Source organism: Staurois parvus, unplaced genomic scaffold (genome assembly GCF_062004578.1).
Source record: "Staurois parvus isolate SC_StPar_1 unplaced genomic scaffold, SC_StPar_1.0 ptg000719l, whole genome shotgun sequence".
Classification (NCBI taxonomy): Eukaryota; Metazoa; Chordata; class Amphibia; order Anura; family Ranidae; genus Staurois; species Staurois parvus.
Window position 1 is genome coordinate 11,616,941 of NW_028318515.1, and position 17,300 is coordinate 11,634,240.

Sequence of the window (17,300 nt, forward strand, 5' to 3'; positions counted from 1 at the left end):
GTTCTGTTTCCGTTTAGTTGCCGGTTCGGTGCAGACTCCAGACTCTTGACATCGTTGGCTGACTTTATAGCTATGAAATGTAAAACTTCTCCAAACAAGAGCATCATAGTCAATCGAAGCAGCCCTGATCTCAGCCTCAAACTTTGTGTTCCGTTGACTTCACAGCTCCCTATTGTTTCTAGCAGGCTGGTGTTAGGACCCAGCAAGGAGCTCTTGTAATGAAAGGTTATAAATAGTGTTGTGGACTAGGACAAACTTTGAGGAGTGAGCAATGACATCACTCAAGCCTTTTCCCCACCCTAGATTTAGTGGGATGGAGGTACACATTGTCAGAATCTAAAGTCAGATTCCTTAGTGGTGACAATATGAGCAACAGTTGCACTGGCACTTAAAAACTGTGTTTTTCTTCCTCTACCTGCATCCAGGCACAGATCTCTGACCCTGCAGATGCTGATTTAAAGGAAGACAGCAGGACATCAGTCTGTGGGGACAGGCACATCACTAGAAGATCTGTGATAAGAGATGAGCTACTTTAGAGTCCCTCAATCACGTGGGATCCAATGACTTCAGCAACAGTGCCCAGATATTGCAACAAGTTCATCAGGACCATTGCACAAAGCAGCTTTACATCTGTCTAGCATTCTATTTCAAGAGCTGATACAGTTGTGGGTGATAGGAAATACTCATGGGGAACTCGCTGCAATTCTTTCCTTGGATCGCCTTTCTATTCTTGCAACCCTGCGGAAACCAGGTAAACGTATATACTGTATGTACATTATTATATAGTATACAATAGTTTTTAACATATTATTGCTTATATCATGTAAAGTGTATATTTATTAATGTAAATATTTGTGTGTGTATATATATATATATATATATATATTTTTTTTATTAGTATATATTTATTCATTTATATATACTGTATATTTATAACAATATATATATATTTATAAAAGTAAATATATATAGAATTTATTTCTGGATGTCCAGCAGTTGCAGAACTACAAATGCCAACATGCTCCTTTGACGTTCTATAAAAGCTATTATGTATTGGTTAAAGCGGAGCTCCACCCAAAAGGAGAAATTCCGCTTTAAGCCTTTGTCTCCTGCTCCCCATTAAGGATTGGCACCTTTGAGGAGCGGGTACCCAAATTTGACAGGTACCCACTTCCACTTCCGCTGCGATTGCCTAGGCGATCGGAAGCAGAAGTTGTCCTCCCCTCCTCTCTCCCCGTAGTCTTCTGGGACACATGACAGGTCTCGAAGACTACGGGGCCATTCACAAAGCGCAGCGCTTCTCGTGCAGTTGGCAGCCGGCTGTGACAGCTTGCGGCTTCACACTGCACACTGAAGATGCCGGCGCCAGGGAGAGAAGACGGCTGGTGAAACCAGCTATGGTGAGGACACCGCTGGACCGAGGGACAGGTAAGTGTCTGTATTTTAAAAGTCAGCAGTTACAGTTTTTGTAGCTGCTGACTTTTATTTTTCTTTTCAGCTGGAACTCTTTAATATTTATTTATTATTTATTTATTTTAGGTACTTATATAGCACCATCAATTTACGCAGTGCTTTTACATGTATATTGTGCATTCACATCAGTCCCTAACTCTCAAGGGGCGTACAAGCTAATATACTGTCTACAGAACAATTGCCATACAGTACAGTGTGCCACATGCAGACGTGCGCTCAGTTGCACACCATGATGCACTTGCGCATGTGCAAATGCCTTCAGGCTTGCAGATTAACATACACTACTTTGATGAACTAAGGTAAAAAACTAACGATGTACTTGAATGTGGAATGAGTGACAAATGGGTATTTCCAAATGTACAATTTTCAAAAACTATGGTCTACTGAAATTACCATGGTGAGCCACAGGCTTTCAAAACAAAGTGTATGCCAAGTAAACAAATAATGTGCCAATTTATACTAATATGCTGTTATTGTTTATACAACATATAGTATTTATTATTAAATACTGTAATTGGAAGGGTTTATTATAGATTTATTTACGGAATTTATTCACTTCATATTTTAAAATGCTTGTTCCACTTTTTACTTTAGTTTTTTTAATAAATGCTTCAGAAATTATTTTATTCCTTTTAATACTGTTATAAATGTTTACAAAGGCTTGTGCTAAAATTTATTCTAAATGAATGATTTTTTTAACTTAATTATTTTTAATTGCTCTCCCAGAGTAAGTTACTTCCTAGAGATTGCGCATTAAGATACATCCTTGAGCACTGAGCGCGGTCCTATTTATCAATATGTATTTTTATAAAGACATGCGCTAAAATTATTCTAAATTAATTATTTTTTTAACGTAGTTCTATTAATTGCTCTCCCAGAGTAAGCTACATCCTAGAGACTGAACGTGAAGCTACATCCTTGAGCACTGAGCATGGTCCTATTTATCAGTATGCAGCCTCCTTAGCAGTAGCCTTTTGACTTAAAACCAGGCCCAACCTGTCAGCATTGGAGTGTCTAACACTATGACAGCCTTTTCACATTTTTAGTACATCACACAGCAAGTGTAGAAACCTATATCAACCAAGAAGATTTCACCTTTTCTAATTTCTTACTACAGTTGACTGAAGTGTGGTTGCCATGGGTTTTTGTACATTCACATTTCTGCATTGCCCTTTGCATTGTCTTAATATAATCCCATTTGAACTATAAAAAGGTGTGCATTGCATTGTACACAGCAACCCACAACGCACAGCATGCAGCCACGGTGCATCACACAGAATTTTTGTAGGCTGTTTATTGTCAGGGGTTCTTTTGGTTATACCATGTAGCATCCACCTGCAGACCAGGTAGATTTGCAAGGGTCTCTAGCAATTACAAACACAGCCATACAACATTGCAACATCAGATGAAATTCAGACTTGTGACAGTGCAGTCTCAGTTCACAATTCCATGGCAGTCATATTTTATGGCTGAAGAACAGGTCAGTATAACAATGGGCAGAAACTGAATGGAGGCCATGTAAGGTCTGCAAGGGACTAGTCAAATCCTACATTTTCAATTACTGTTCTTTTTTAACCAGGGGAAAGGGAAGTATTCACATGTTACGTATTACCATTTCACGTATTACTATTTCTTTTCATAGAACAAATTTAACAGAATAATCATTTTTCCCCATGAAGCTGAATATGATTGAATTTTCATATAAATGAAGATTTTAACCAATTTTGTACTGTATCTCCTCAATGAAGTGTGTTTGGATTTCTCCTGAGAGGCACGCTATAAACCCAGCTGCTCATTCATTACTAGGACATGACCATGTCAGCTGTGTGAATAGAGAATAGTAGCACCATGGTGAAGTCTAAATGGCATTTTTATGGATCCTAATGTCTTAAGCCCAAACAGTCTAATGATATGGTGAAAGAGAAAGCAAATGCAAACATGCAACACTAACAGCAAATTAAGCATTAAGTTTTTTATTGCCTTGTTATTATATGTGTGCATTAATTATCAGATGGTAGCATACCTAAAGTGTGATGGTTTATGATATATCCTTCTGAGCTTGATTAAAGCCTCGTACACACAATAAGAATATTAAACGATCAATTGTTCATTTTTTATTTTGCATGCTAGTCTCATATAAAAAATGAAGAGGTTACTAAATTTACGAATATTCTCGTAAGACAGAATACAACTTCCTGCGATGATGTATTGTATTGTAATGTATTCTTTCATTTCCGAGCATGCACGGTCTTGGTTACTTGATTCTGTACGGACAAATACTGTAGTATGAAAATCATTTGTTCTGTTATCATACAAGCAAAGTCTTTGTGTTTTCCCTTCGGTTATTTTCACATGAACTGTTGTGATCAGCTCTTGAAAACTGTACTAATGATCAGATTATCGTATGATTCCTCCGAAATTGGTATTTTGCGTCCAATTTTCGCATCGCGTACTAGGCATAACAATGTCACTGTTTGATGTGGGATGATAGAAATGTACTTTTCTGATTATTAATGTGTCACAGATAAAAAAAAATTCTGATTGCTTTATGATCCAATAAAATTAACTGCCTGTTTTCCTTTATTACTCTCACTCATGTGTTAGTTAGCTATAGTTCAAAATAAAGTATTCCTGATAAGTCAGGCCAAGCTGTATTTATCTTTGACATGTGCTTTAACAAGTAAACTATACTTCAGTCTTTGAGCTACTAGATGAAAAGTCTGTTTATTTATAGATTTTCTTGAGAGTCGGTTCACACATATTCCAATTGGATGCGTTTTGAACCGCATAAAATTTGCATGACAGGTGAAAGAAGATTGTTTCTATTGTGCCTGTTCACATGTGTCTGGTGCAGCCAGAGTGTGGATTCAGTGCGAATTGAAAAAAAGTCCTGTCAGTTTTCTGAGCAGTGCGGTTCGGCTTGAATTCAGGCCAATTGACTTCTTTGGGAATGCTTCTGAATTGCACATGTCATCAGTTGTGAACAGGATAAAATTCTATAGAATCACAAAGAGAGAGAGGGCACAAATGCCTAGTGCATTATCTAGCATTTTATTACAAGTAAAGGAAGACATAAATTATACTCACAAACCAAGTGAGCTGATAGCATATAAAACATACAAGGAACAAAATAACAACATCTGCTATCCAACTCAAACTGGTGAATGGATGACTGTGCCAGTTGACGAGTGTTGGGGAACTGGCCCCCTTCCTCAGAGACATGGCCTGATCCTGACCTGATCCTGATGTAAACCTGACCTGATCCTGATGCAAACCTGAATGTGGAGGTGGCTGGGTGACATTCTCCATAATGTGTAAGGAAGCACAACAAACATTATTATGGTACACTTAGTTTTAGGTGTACTCTCCTGCAGCAATGAGCGGTGCACAATCCCTACTGCTAATCTGTTGGTACCTGTTGAATGCCATTTTCTTTTATTTTGGGTCCAGTGTGTTCTTGTGTTGTCCATTGTGTGGCCATTGCTGATATATCTCTTGGAGTTACATTATCTTGCCCCCAGCACCATTCTCTACATCAGGGGTGCTCAACCTTTTGAAGAGCGAGGACCACTTTTGTATCTGGTTGAGGGCCACAATGAAATTAAATGGATCCAAGGTTCAAATTTTTTATTTTGTATAACATAATGAACATTTTTCTCCTGCAGCTGCTAAATACCAGCGGGGGGAGCAGGAGAAACCAGCTTTCAGCAGTTGTAGAAGGAAAAAGGAGAGAATTGGTTCCTGTATATGCCGCCCCCGCTACCCCTGCTGTCCAAGTGTAGAACAGAATGTGACAGGGATGTCCTCTGGAACATGGGGCAGGGGTCACCATTGCAACCCATGATGCTATACCAGTGGTTGGGGGGACTTGGTAAAAACACGTTTTAACTATGGGATTTTACCACCCACCTCCCCCCTAAACCAAAGATGTAAATGAGCTCTTACTGTCCTAAACCCCCTATAAGGCTGCTTTCACACTGATGAGCTGTGGTTTACCTGCACCTTGGCTGCAGAACAGTGCTTCTGCAGCTTTCCTGCAGGTTAGCTGCATTTTGCCTTAGACTCCTGCAGGAGTTTTGGGGTGCTTTTAGAAAGCACATAAAACCCGTAGGATATAATAGAAGTGCACTTTCCTGGTTTGAGGTTGAGGGCCACATCAGAGGGTTCTGAGGGCCATATGCTCTACATCCTACAAATGCTAAGGATGTCAGGTTTGAACACTGCACAGTGCATGCTCTGCAGTCAGTGTAAATTTAAAGCCCAACTCTGGGGAAAATGTATTTTTATCCCTTCCAGTAGGGCTGTGCCTGCATTGCATGCATGTTTTGTCAGGGATGAGAAGAAACAGTATTACTTACCTGAGCCTAATCTCCTCTGGCAGATTGCACTCCCCCATGCTCTGGCTGTGGACTGTTGCTCGGTGTCATCATGTCAAATGCAGAACTATGGACTCTGCTTTGGTCTTGACAATGTCAGGATCCTAGACTGCTGGAGCATGAGGGGAAGGAGCTGGGGGTACCAGTTTAGCTGTAGGGATGGACAGAAGATCCGGTAAGCACATTTTTCCCACTAGACCAAAACAAGCAACTAAATTTTTCAGTGCAGGCACAGGATAGTTTTCTAGCTGCCAGTTAAGCTTTAACAAGAATTGGATAGCAGATATGAAAAAGAGCTTTTTGGCAGAAGATGGTTAGAAAGTCTCTTTTATGCTGCAATTTTAGTTCTACTTTTATTATACAAGAACTGCATTGCTTTTCAGTTATTGGGAATCAGTGCAGACATGTATCTAAAGTCAAAACCAAAAATTAAATATATATTGCAACTAACTAGTTCTCAGATGAGATGCCTGCATTCATTTTCATTTTCTGGAATTTTCCTCTTTATTTTCATACAGTAATCCTGACAATAACACACTTCTTGACCTTTCAATTCTATGCTTTTTTTCTTCGATCTATGGAGAGAGATATGGTTGACACACAGGCTAGACATCAAACATGTCTGCCTTTGTTCATCTCCATTACATGAAGGATTGATGGGACTAGTAGTTTACACTCTGCTGCATGCTACTTCCTAGGCAATGGCATCACTCACAGCTAAGTGAAATAGGTTCAACTTCACCCTTGTACTACAATGCAGAACATAGCAGCTTTCATCTAAAGTTTCTCATGCAGTTAATTTGTTTAGTTGCAGATTCCCTCTAAAGTGGAGTGGAATCAAGGTAACTTTACTTTCATGGGAAAAAAATTGCAAAAAAAAAAGAATATAAAATTGCTACAAAAGTCATATAGTAACTGAATGTTGTTAAAAATTACCTTTACTTTTCAATCTGCGGCAGTATTTTTTTCTGTAAAATGTAATGCAATATGGCAACCTCGGGGCATCCTGTACAACACAGATGGTGTACAGAACACCCCCCCCCTTCCCCCAATGTCATTTCCTGCTTGTGTGATCAGCTTACTCATTTTGCCGAAAATCTGCACTACAATACAAGGCAGATTTTTGACATGCCCTGAAAAAAAATTTCATTTTTGGTGAGATACCTTCAAGGGGAAATCATGCTAAAGGAATGCAGACCCTGCCACTTTCCTCATTAGAGACCTTCAGGTGCAGCAGCTGATAGATAAATGTGAAGTCACTCCCATACAGATTCACTCTGCAGATGGACACAGACAAACAGAATACCAACATGTAGGAATCAGCAACAAAGTTTGTAAAAATCCTGAAATCACCCAGAGGGGAATGTTTTTTCTCAACAAAAGTGTAGTTACTCTTTAAGCTTACCACACACATTACAATTTGTCTGTGCAATTTATAAATACCTATGCAGTTCAAGAGCCAGCCTAATTAATGACATTGTTTTAATAAATTTAAAGTTGATTGTACCTGTATGATGAGCTTTATAGAGAACATTTTGAAATGTTGATTATGCATAAACAATACCTTGAAACATCTACCTTTTGTCTGGAATTTCTATTAAAAAATAACAGTAGTACCATTATGACTAAAATAGTCCCGACTAATTTTAAAATTCTAACCCAATCTTCCAAGGCTTCAATTCCCCAAACAATTGAACACTGGCCTTTCAACATTATGATAAACTAGGGATAGATGTCTTATTGCTGCAGGAGACTAATTTCTCCTGGAAATTACACCCCAGTTACTTAAATGCCAAATACCCCACATATTATCTGTCTAATGGTTCAGATAAAAAGGGGCATAGCAATCTGCATAGCTAAACGTGTGCCTTTTACCTCTAGTGTGGTTATACGGGATAAAGAGGATAGATATATTCTGTTGAATGGGAAAATCAATGAACATGTGGTCACATTTATCTCGTATTATGCCCCAAATGTCGGACAAGCAACTTTTTTTAGGAACATGCTGGGAGTATTAATGCCAGCAGGCCACCTAATATTTGGAGGAGATAGCAATACCTCCTTAGATTGAATTTTGGATAAATCCAATTCCCTTAAAACAGTATTGAAGCATTCCCCAAAGTAGAGCAGTAAACTATCTTGTATACTGCATTCTTATGTCCTTATCGATATCTGGAGAGATAATCATCCTATTATGAGAGATTATACATATTACTTGCACGACCACAAAACTTACTCCCGCATTGACCATCCTTTCACTTTATCGTTACTACTCCCATTTATCACCTAGGCTTTTGAAAACAATGCATTCATACACATTATACCCAAACTGGGCAAGGACCATGGGGATAGTGCAAACTACCGACCAATCTCCCTTGTTAATGTAGACCTCAAGATTATGACCAAGATATTAGCAAACAGATTCATTTCTAGCAGGTTACATTCATCCAGATCAAGTGGGCTTTGTTCCCAATAGACAAGCACCTAACCAAATGGGTCGACTGGTAAATATTATCTCTGCACTCAAATCTAATTGAGAATTAGAGAAATGCGGAAGGCTATGCTATTATTCCTCGACCCTCATAATGCATTTGACTCCCTGTATTGGGAACACTTATTTTACGCCCTGGAAAGGTTCGGGTTTGGCAAGAACTTTCTCATGATACTTCACATGTTATATAGCGGACCAGTTGCCAGATTGACTGTCAAGGGATATGGCTCGGATTATCTATCCATTCATAGAGGCGCTCAGCAGGGCTGCCCACCATCCCCTATTCTATTTGTTTTATCCTTAGAGCCTCTGGCCATTAAACTAAGGAATAACCCAGACATCCAGGGTATCCAGGGAGATAGAGAACATAACTGCACTTTATTCACGGATGACCTCTTATTGCTCCTAACATCTCCAGCCACCTCCATACCTAATTTGTACAGTGATCTATCATATTTCACAGCAATCTCTAAAGGTCAGCCACAATAAATCCCTAGCCCTCCTTCAACAGAAGATACTAAAATTCATGTGGGGAGATAAGAGACCCAGAGTGAACAGACGCACGCTTTTCACCCCGAGATTGAAGGGAGGATTGGGAGTCCCGGACCTATCTAGATATTTTTACGCAGCACAATTAGCTCCATCGATACGCTTTCACTCCCAACATACCTGCCCCCCGTTGATGCAATTGGAATCATCCCATGTCCCCATTACTCCAATTAGCCATATGATGTGGCGAAAGCCAGGGAAAAACCTGGAATTTTGTTTCCCACGTTATCTTTCTCCTTTAATTTATGGGATAGATTTGTGAGAAAACATGGCTTTAAATCTCTCCATACTCCATTAGCCCCTATATTAGGCAATTATGTGTTCCCTCCGGATCTCAGCCCCTCCGCTTTCGAGCAGTGGACCAATAAAGGTTTTCTCCATCTGGCGGACTTCTGCGATCAAAGGGGCCCAATATCTAAGGCAGTATTTCAGGAGAATCATCACCTCCCCACTAAGAAGCTATATCGATTATTTCAAATAAACCACCTCCTCAATACTCTTAGAAACACCAGTGACTTAACTTCTTCAACTCCAATCGAATATCTTTGTAGACATTTAGATAAGCATACAGGTCATATATCCATATCCTACCTTGCATGAGGACCCCACCAAATTGCCCTATATGGATAGATGGGAATGAGACCTAGAGGAAGTATTGGAGGCGGAGTGGAGTAAATTGGCGCAGCTTAACTCTAAAACTTATATTAATACTTCACTGATTGAGGCTAACTATAAGGTCTTCCTATGGTGTAATTTGGTACCATCTGGCGTCCTCCAGTTTTTTCTGTGCCTGCGGACAGGAGGGAACAGTTCTCCACATGCGGTGGACCTGCTGCAAAACAAAGCGGTTTTGAATCCGCACCTATAATTTTATAAATTTGCTTACCCAGGTAAATCTTGCTGATTTTTTCCCTTTCCCTTCTAGGGAAACTGGTGAAGGAAATACCTAGATATGTGAGACTCCTGAGTGCACCTATATTCACTGCTGCCAGAATATCCTTTGCGCAATCTTGGCGATTCCCCGCAGTTCCCTTTGACCTCCTAAAGGCCAAACTAACCTGGATAATGGTCAATGAATGTCTGACTGCCATTCTCCATGATAGGGTGGCCTACTTGAGAAAACCTGGGACCCCTGGATGAAATATTTCTCAGGACCCTCCGAGGTAGGACTGAGGAAAACGTGTAGAATCCACAGAGGGTGCATTCTGCTTCTCGTCCTTTCCAGCCCCCTTCCCACCACATCCCTCCCCCCTCTTCGTTTTTCTTTTTCTCTCTCTCTCTACACTTTTCTGTCTTTTTTCCTTTTCTTTTTAAGTGTTCTTGAGGCGCAGTTAGCTCAAGGCCCTGAGTCCCCCCCCATTGTCTTACGGGAGTTGGAGGGTGCTAGGGTACCCGTCGCAACACACAGATTGCAGCTGTCTTCCACATATATTCTGACAAATGGTTTTTTTTTGTTGACCTAGCATCCTCAAGTCCCATTTGGAGCCCCATTTTGCTATTAAGGACTCATGATTGTTTTGGATTGTTGTTATTTGTATATTATTTGTGCCTGTTCAGATTGGCTATAGTTTGTTGAGAAATGGATGCATACTTTGTTTGGGCTGTTCTGTAACACCCTTTTCTATGATAAAACTAATAAATACTATTGGAAAACAAAAAATAGCAGTATTTCGTGTATCAATGCACCTCCGTGCTTTCAGTCCCATAGCTGTGTATCTGAAGTGTGAGATCTATGGAACTGGTGCCTTTGACTGCTAGTCTCAGGGTATTTGGAGATGTCACTATTGTGCACCTCATTGTTCTGTTTGTTGCAGTGCAAGGATCTCCCTGCATCTACTTTTCTGTGAATTTATACTTTCTGAACCTGTACTGCCGCTGCCTAATTATTCCTTTATCAGTCATCAGATTATTACCAGTCATCAGGGGGCAGCTCGAACATGAGAAGGCAAAGTCCTGCCTCTACCAAAATGCCCACACAGAGGCCATAGACATGATAGGGTTGATTTATTAAAGGCAAAGAGACTTCACTTTGCAAGGGAAGTTGCACTTTGCAAATAAATTTGCTCCAGAGCAGTGGTTCTCAACCTTTCTAATGCCGCGACCCCTTAATACAGTTCCTCATGTTGTGGTGACCCCCAACCATAAAATTATTTTCGTTGCTACTTCATAACTGTAATTTTGCAGTGGGAGGAGTAGTGCCACATCATTGGTATCAGTGAGAGGAACAGTGCTTCATCACTGATGTCAGTGGGGAGAAATAGTGTCCCATCGTTGGTATCAGTGGGAGGAATAGTGTCCCATCATTGGTATTACTGGGAGGAATAGTGTCCCATCATTGGTATCAGTGGGAGGAATAGTGTCCCATCATTGGTATCAGTGGGAGGAATAGTGCCACATTGTTGGTGTCAGTGGGAGGAATAGTGTCCCATCATTGGTATCAGTGGGAGGAATAGTGCCACATCGTTGGTGTCAGTGGGAGGAATAGTGCCCCATCGTTGGTGTCAGTGGGATGAATAGTGTCCCATCGTTGGTATCAGTGGGAGGAATAGTGCTCCATCATTGGTGTCAGTGGGAGGAATAGTGCCCCATCATTGGTGTCAGTGGGAGGAATAGTACCCCATCATTGGTGTCAGTGGGAGGAATAGTGCCCCATCGTGGGTGTCAGTGGGAGGAATAGTGCCCCATCATTGGTGTCAGTGGGAGGAATAGTGCCCCATTATTGATGTCAGTGGGAGGAATAGTGCCCCATTATTGGTGTCAGTGGGAGGAATAGTGCCCCATTATTGGTGTCAGTGGGAGGAATAGTGCTCCATCATGGGTATCAGTGGGAGGAATAGTGCTCCATCATGGGTATCAGTGGGAGCAATAGTGCCCCATCATTGGCGTCAGTGGGAGGAATAGTGCCCAATCATTGGCGTCAGTGGGAGGAATAGTGCCCCATCGTGGGTGTCAGTGGGAGGAATAGTGCCCCATCGTGGGCGTCAGTGGGAGGAATAGTGCCCCATCGTGGGCGTCAGTGGGAGGAATAGTGCCCCATCGTGGGCGTCAGTGGGAGGAATAGTGCCCCATCGTGGGCGTCATTGGGAGGAATAGTGCCCCATCGTGGGCGTCAGTGGGAGGAATAGTGCCCCATCGTGGGCGTCAGTGGGAGGAATAGTGCCCTATCGTGGGCGTCAGTGGGAGGAATAGTGCCCCATCGTGGGCGTCAGTGGGAGGAATAGTGCCCCATCAAGGGCATCAGTGGGAGGAATAGTGCCCCATCGTGGGCGTCAGTGGGAGGAATAGTGACCCATCGTGGGCGTCAGTGGGAGGAATAGTGCCCCATCGTGGGCGTCAGTGGGAGGAATAGTGCCCCATCGTGGGCGTCAGTGGGAGGAATAGTGCCCCATCGTGGGCGTCAGTGGGAGGAATAGTGCCCCATCGTGGGCATCAGTGGGAGGAATAGTGCCCCATCGTGGGCATCAGTGGGAGGAATAGTGCCCCATCGTGGGCGTCAGTGGGAGGAATAGTGCCCCATCGTGGGCGTCAGTGGGAGGAATAGTGCCCCATCGTGGGCGTCAGTGGGAGGAATAGTGCCCCATCGTGGGCGTCAGTGGGAGGAATAGTGCCCCATCGTGGGCGTCAGTGGGAGGAATAGTGCCCCATCGTGGGCGTCAGTGGGAGGAATAGTGTCCCACCATTGCTGTCAGTTGAAGGAATGATGTTCCAACATTGGTGTCAGTAGGAGGAATAGTGCCCCATCATTGGTGTCCGTTGGAGGAATAGTGCCCCATCATTGGTGTCAGTGGGAGGAATAGTGCCCCATCATTGGTATCAGTGGGAGGAATAGTGTCCCATCATTGGTGTCAGTTGGAGGAATAGTGCCCCATCATTGGTGTCAGTGGGAGGAATAGTGCCCCATCATTGGTATCAGTGGAAGGAATAGTGTCCCTTCATTGGTGTCAGTGGGAGGAATAGTGCTCCATCATTGGCGTCAGTGGGAGGAATAGTGTACAATCATTGGCGTCAGTGGGAGGAATAGTGCCCCATCGTGGGTGTCAGTGGGAGGAATAGTGCCCCATCGTGGGTGTCAGTGGGAGGAATAGTGCCCCATCGTGGGTGTCAGTGGGAGGAATAGTGCCCCATCGTGGGTGTCAGTGGGAGGAATAGTGCCCCATCATTGGTGTCAGTGGGAGGAATAGTGTCCCATCATTGGTGTCAGTTGGAGGAATAGTGCCCCATCATTGGTGTCAGTTGGAGGAATAGTGCCCCATCATTGGTGTCAGTTGGAAGAATAGTGTCCCACCATTGCTGTCAGTTGAAGGAATGATGTTCCAACATTGGTGTCAGTAGGAGGAATAGTGCCCCATCATTGGTGTCAGTTGGAGGAATAGTGCCCCATCATTAGTGTCAGTGGGAGGAATAGTGCCCCATCATTGGTATCAGTGGGAGGAATAGTGTCCCATCATTGGTGTCAGTTGGAGGAATAGTGCCCCATCATTGGTGTCAGTGGGAGGAATAGTGCCCCATCATTGGTATCAGTGGAAGGAATAGTGTCCCATCATTGGTGTCAGTGGGAGGAATAGTACCCCATCATTGGCGTCAGTGGGAGGAATAGTGTACAATCATTGGCGTCAGTGGGAGGAATAGTGCCCCATCGTGGGTGTCAGTGGGAGGAATAGTGCCCCATCGTGGGTGTCAGTGGGAGGAATAGTGCCCCATCGTGGGTGTCAGTGGGAGGAATAGTGCCCCATCGTGGGTGTCAGTGGGAGGAATAGTGCCCCATCGTGGGTGTCAGTGGGAGGAATAGTGCCCCATCGTGGGTGTCAGTGGGAGGAATAGTGCCCCATCGTGGGCGTCAGTGGGAGGAATAGTGCCCCATCGTGGGCGTCAGTGGGAGGAATAGTGCCCCATCATGGGTGTCAGTGGGAGGAATAGTGCCCCATCGTGGGTGTCAGTGGGAGGAATAGTGCCCCATCGTGGGTGTCAGTGGGAGGAATAGTGCCCCATCGTGGGTGTCAGTGGGAGGAATAGTGCCCCATCGTGGGTGTCAGTGGGAGGAATAGTGCCCCATCGTGGGTGTCAGTTGGAAGAATAGTGTCCCACCATTGCTGTCAGTTGAAGGAATGATGTTCCAACATTGGTGTCAGTAGGAGGAATAGTGCCCCATCATTGGTGTCCGTTGGAGGAATAGTGCCCCATCATTGGTGTCAGTGGGAGGAATAGTGCCCCATCATTGGTATCAGTGGGAGGAATAGTGTCCCATCATTGGTGTCAGTTGGAGGAATAGTGCCCCATCATTGGTGTCAGTGGGAGGAATAGTGCCCCATCATTGGTATCAGTGGAAGGAATAGTGTCCCATCATTGGTGTCAGTGGGAGGAATAGTGCCCCATCATTGGCGTCAGTGGGAGGAATAGTGTACAATCATTGGCGTCAGTGGGAGGAATAGTGCCCCATCGTGGGTGTCAGTGGGAGGAATAGTGCCCCATCATTGGTGTCAGTTGGAGGAATAGTGCCCCATCATTGGTGTCAGTTGGAAGAATAGTGTCCCACCATTGCTGTCAGTTGAAGGAATGATGTTCCAACATTGGTGTCAGTAGGAGGAATAGTGCCCCATCATTGGTGTCAGTTGGAGGAATAGTGCCCCATCATTAGTGTCAGTGGGAGGAATAATGCCCCATCATTGGTATCAGTGGGAGGAATAGTGTCCCATCATTGGTGTCAGTTGGAGGAATAGTGCCCCATCATTGGTGTCAGTGGGAGGAATAGTGCCCCATCATTGGTATCAGTGGAAGGAATAGTGTCCCATCATTGGTGTCAGTGGGAGGAATAGTACCCCATCATTGGCGTCAGTGGGAGGAATAGTGTACAATCATTGGCGTCAGTGGGAGGAATAGTGCCCCATCGTGGGTGTCAGTGGGAGGAATAGTGCCCCATCGTGGGTGTCAGTGGGAGGAATAGTGCCCCATCGTGGGTGTCAGTGGGAGGAATAGTGCCCCATCGTGGGTGTCAGTGGGAGGAATAGTGCCCCATCGTGGGTGTCAGTGGGAGGAATAGTGCCCCATCGTGGGTGTCAGTGGGAGGAATAGTGCCCCATCGTGGGCGTCAGTGGGAGGAATAGTGCCCCATCGTGGGCGTCAGTGGGAGGAATAGTGCCCCATCATGGGTGTCAGTGGGAGGAATAGTGCCCCATCGTGGGTGTCAGTGGGAGGAATAGTGCCCCATCGTGGGTGTCAGTGGGAGGAATAGTGCCCCATCGTGGGTGTCAGTGGGAGGAATAGTGCCCCATCGTGGGTGTCAGTGGGAGGAATAGTGCCCCATCGTGGGTGTCAGTTGGAAGAATAGTGTCCCACCATTGCTGTCAGTTGAAGGAATGATGTTCCAACATTGGTGTCAGTAGGAGGAATAGTGCCCCATCATTGGTGTCCGTTGGAGGAATAGTGCCCCATCATTGGTGTCAGTGGGAGGAATAGTGCCCCATCATTGGTATCAGTGGGAGGAATAGTGTCCCATCATTGGTGTCAGTTGGAGGAATAGTGCCCCATCATTGGTGTCAGTGGGAGGAATAGTGCCCCATCATTGGTATCAGTGGAAGGAATAGTGTCCCATCATTGGTGTCAGTGGGAGGAATAGTGCCCCATCATTGGCGTCAGTGGGAGGAATAGTGTACAATCATTGGCGTCAGTGGGAGGAATAGTGCCCCATCGTGGGTGTCAGTGGGAGGAATAGTGCCCCATCGTGGGTGTCAGTGGGAGGAATAGTGCCCCATCGTGGGTGTCAGTGGGAGGAATAGTGCCCCATCGTGGGTGTCAGTGGGAGGAATAGTGTCCCATCATTGGTGTCAGTGGGAGGAATAGTGTCCCATCATTGGTGTCAGTTGGAGGAATAGTGCCCCATCATTGGTGTCAGTTGGAGGAATAGTGCCCCATCATTGGTGTCAGTTGGAAGAATAGTGTCCCACCATTGCTGTCAGTTGAAGGAATGATGTTCCAACATTGGTGTCAGTAGGAGGAATAGTGCCCCATCATTGGTGTCAGTTGGAGGAATAGTGCCCCATCATTGGCGTCAGTGGGAGGAATAGTGCCCCATCATTGGTATCAGTGGGAGGAATAGTGCCCCATCATTGGTGTCAGTGGGAGGAATAGTGCCCCAACATTGGTGTCAGTGAGAGGAATAGTGCCCCATCATTGATGTCAGTATGGTGGAGGGGGGAATAGTGCCCCATCATTGGGGTCAGGGGGGGGAATAGTGACCCATCATTGGTGTCAGTGGGGGGGGGGGAATAGTGTCCCATCGTTGGTGGGGGGAGGAATAGTGCCCCATTCTTGGTGTCAGTGGGGGGAGGAATAGTGCCCCATCGTTGGTGTCAGTGGGGGGAGGAATAGTGCCCCATCGTTGGTGTCAGTGGGGGGAGGAATAGTGCACCATCGTTGGTGTCAGTGGGGGGAGGAATAGTGCCCCATCGTTGGTATTAGTGACACAAATGATGGGGCACTATCCCTTCCACTGACACCAATGATACTTACCTTGCTGACCCCTGCTCCAGCCTGGGCTCGCTCTCTCCCTCTCCCATCTACAGGCAGCATACCTGGCTGCAGCAGCAAAATTTGCACTTACCTGTCAGCTGTCTTCCTTCTCTGGCCGCTCTCCTCTTCACTCGTTCCTGCAGCTCCCTCGATCTTCTTCGATCTCCGCGCGCTGCCGCTCGGCTCCTCCTCTCCAAGCTCCACCTCCTCGCCGGTGATTGACCGCCTGTGTGCCTCTCCTGAGCTACAGTTCCGGTGGCCAATCAGCGGCGAGGAGGCGGAGCTGTTGAGTGATCCCGGAGGTGTGGCCAGGTGACAGGGGCAGCATATCATCCCGCCCACAGATCGCCTGAGACAGGAGCGGTGTCTCGGTTCCTAAGACCATCGGAAATATGTGTTTTCCGATGGTCTTAGGCGACCCCTGTGAAATGGTCGTTCGACCCCCAGGTTGAGAACCGCTGCTCCAGAGCTTAGTGAAAACGGTGAAATTTCAGTTTGCAAAGAATACCCAATCACATGAAAGGAATATAAAAAAACTGCATTTTTGCTTGCAAATGATTGGATGATGGAAGTCAGTATAGCGTCACCTCATTCACTAAGCTCCCTTGCAAAGTGAACAGTCTTTTCCTGTAAATCAACCCTGGTAAGTTAATCTTGGGGAAAAAGATTAGCTGCTGAAAGACTTCAGCCATTGCATGTGACTAGTTCTTTGCATTCTTCTTAACTTTTCTGTGTAGTTCTGGTTCAACTCAAAATGAAAAAAAAGAAAAAACCCTCACCCAGTAGATGTTTTAAAACAAAAAAATTGCTCTGGCTATGATGCCGACCTCCTCTACAGAGCTATTTACTACAGTAATTCCTTTCCGTCACTAGACAGGTGATTTATACACATGCACCTTGGTCTT

General features: G+C 44.7%; 1 protein-coding gene across 2 annotated transcripts in view; it reads left to right on the forward strand.

Moving 5' to 3' along the window:
• The first annotated feature begins 251 nt into the window (after positions 1-251).
• Positions 252-17,300, forward strand: part of ADGRD1 (adhesion G protein-coupled receptor D1) — an 827,296-nt gene continuing 810,247 nt past the window's right edge. Inside the window, exon 1 of one of the 2 annotated variants that reach the window (XM_089653751.1) lies at positions 252-751. In XM_089653751.1, coding sequence (XP_089509877.1) covers positions 686-751 — 66 coding nt within the window. In that variant the 5' untranslated portion in view covers positions 252-685. The remainder of the gene's footprint in view (positions 752-17,300) is intronic. The other variant, XM_089653752.1, reaches the window with a different exon arrangement.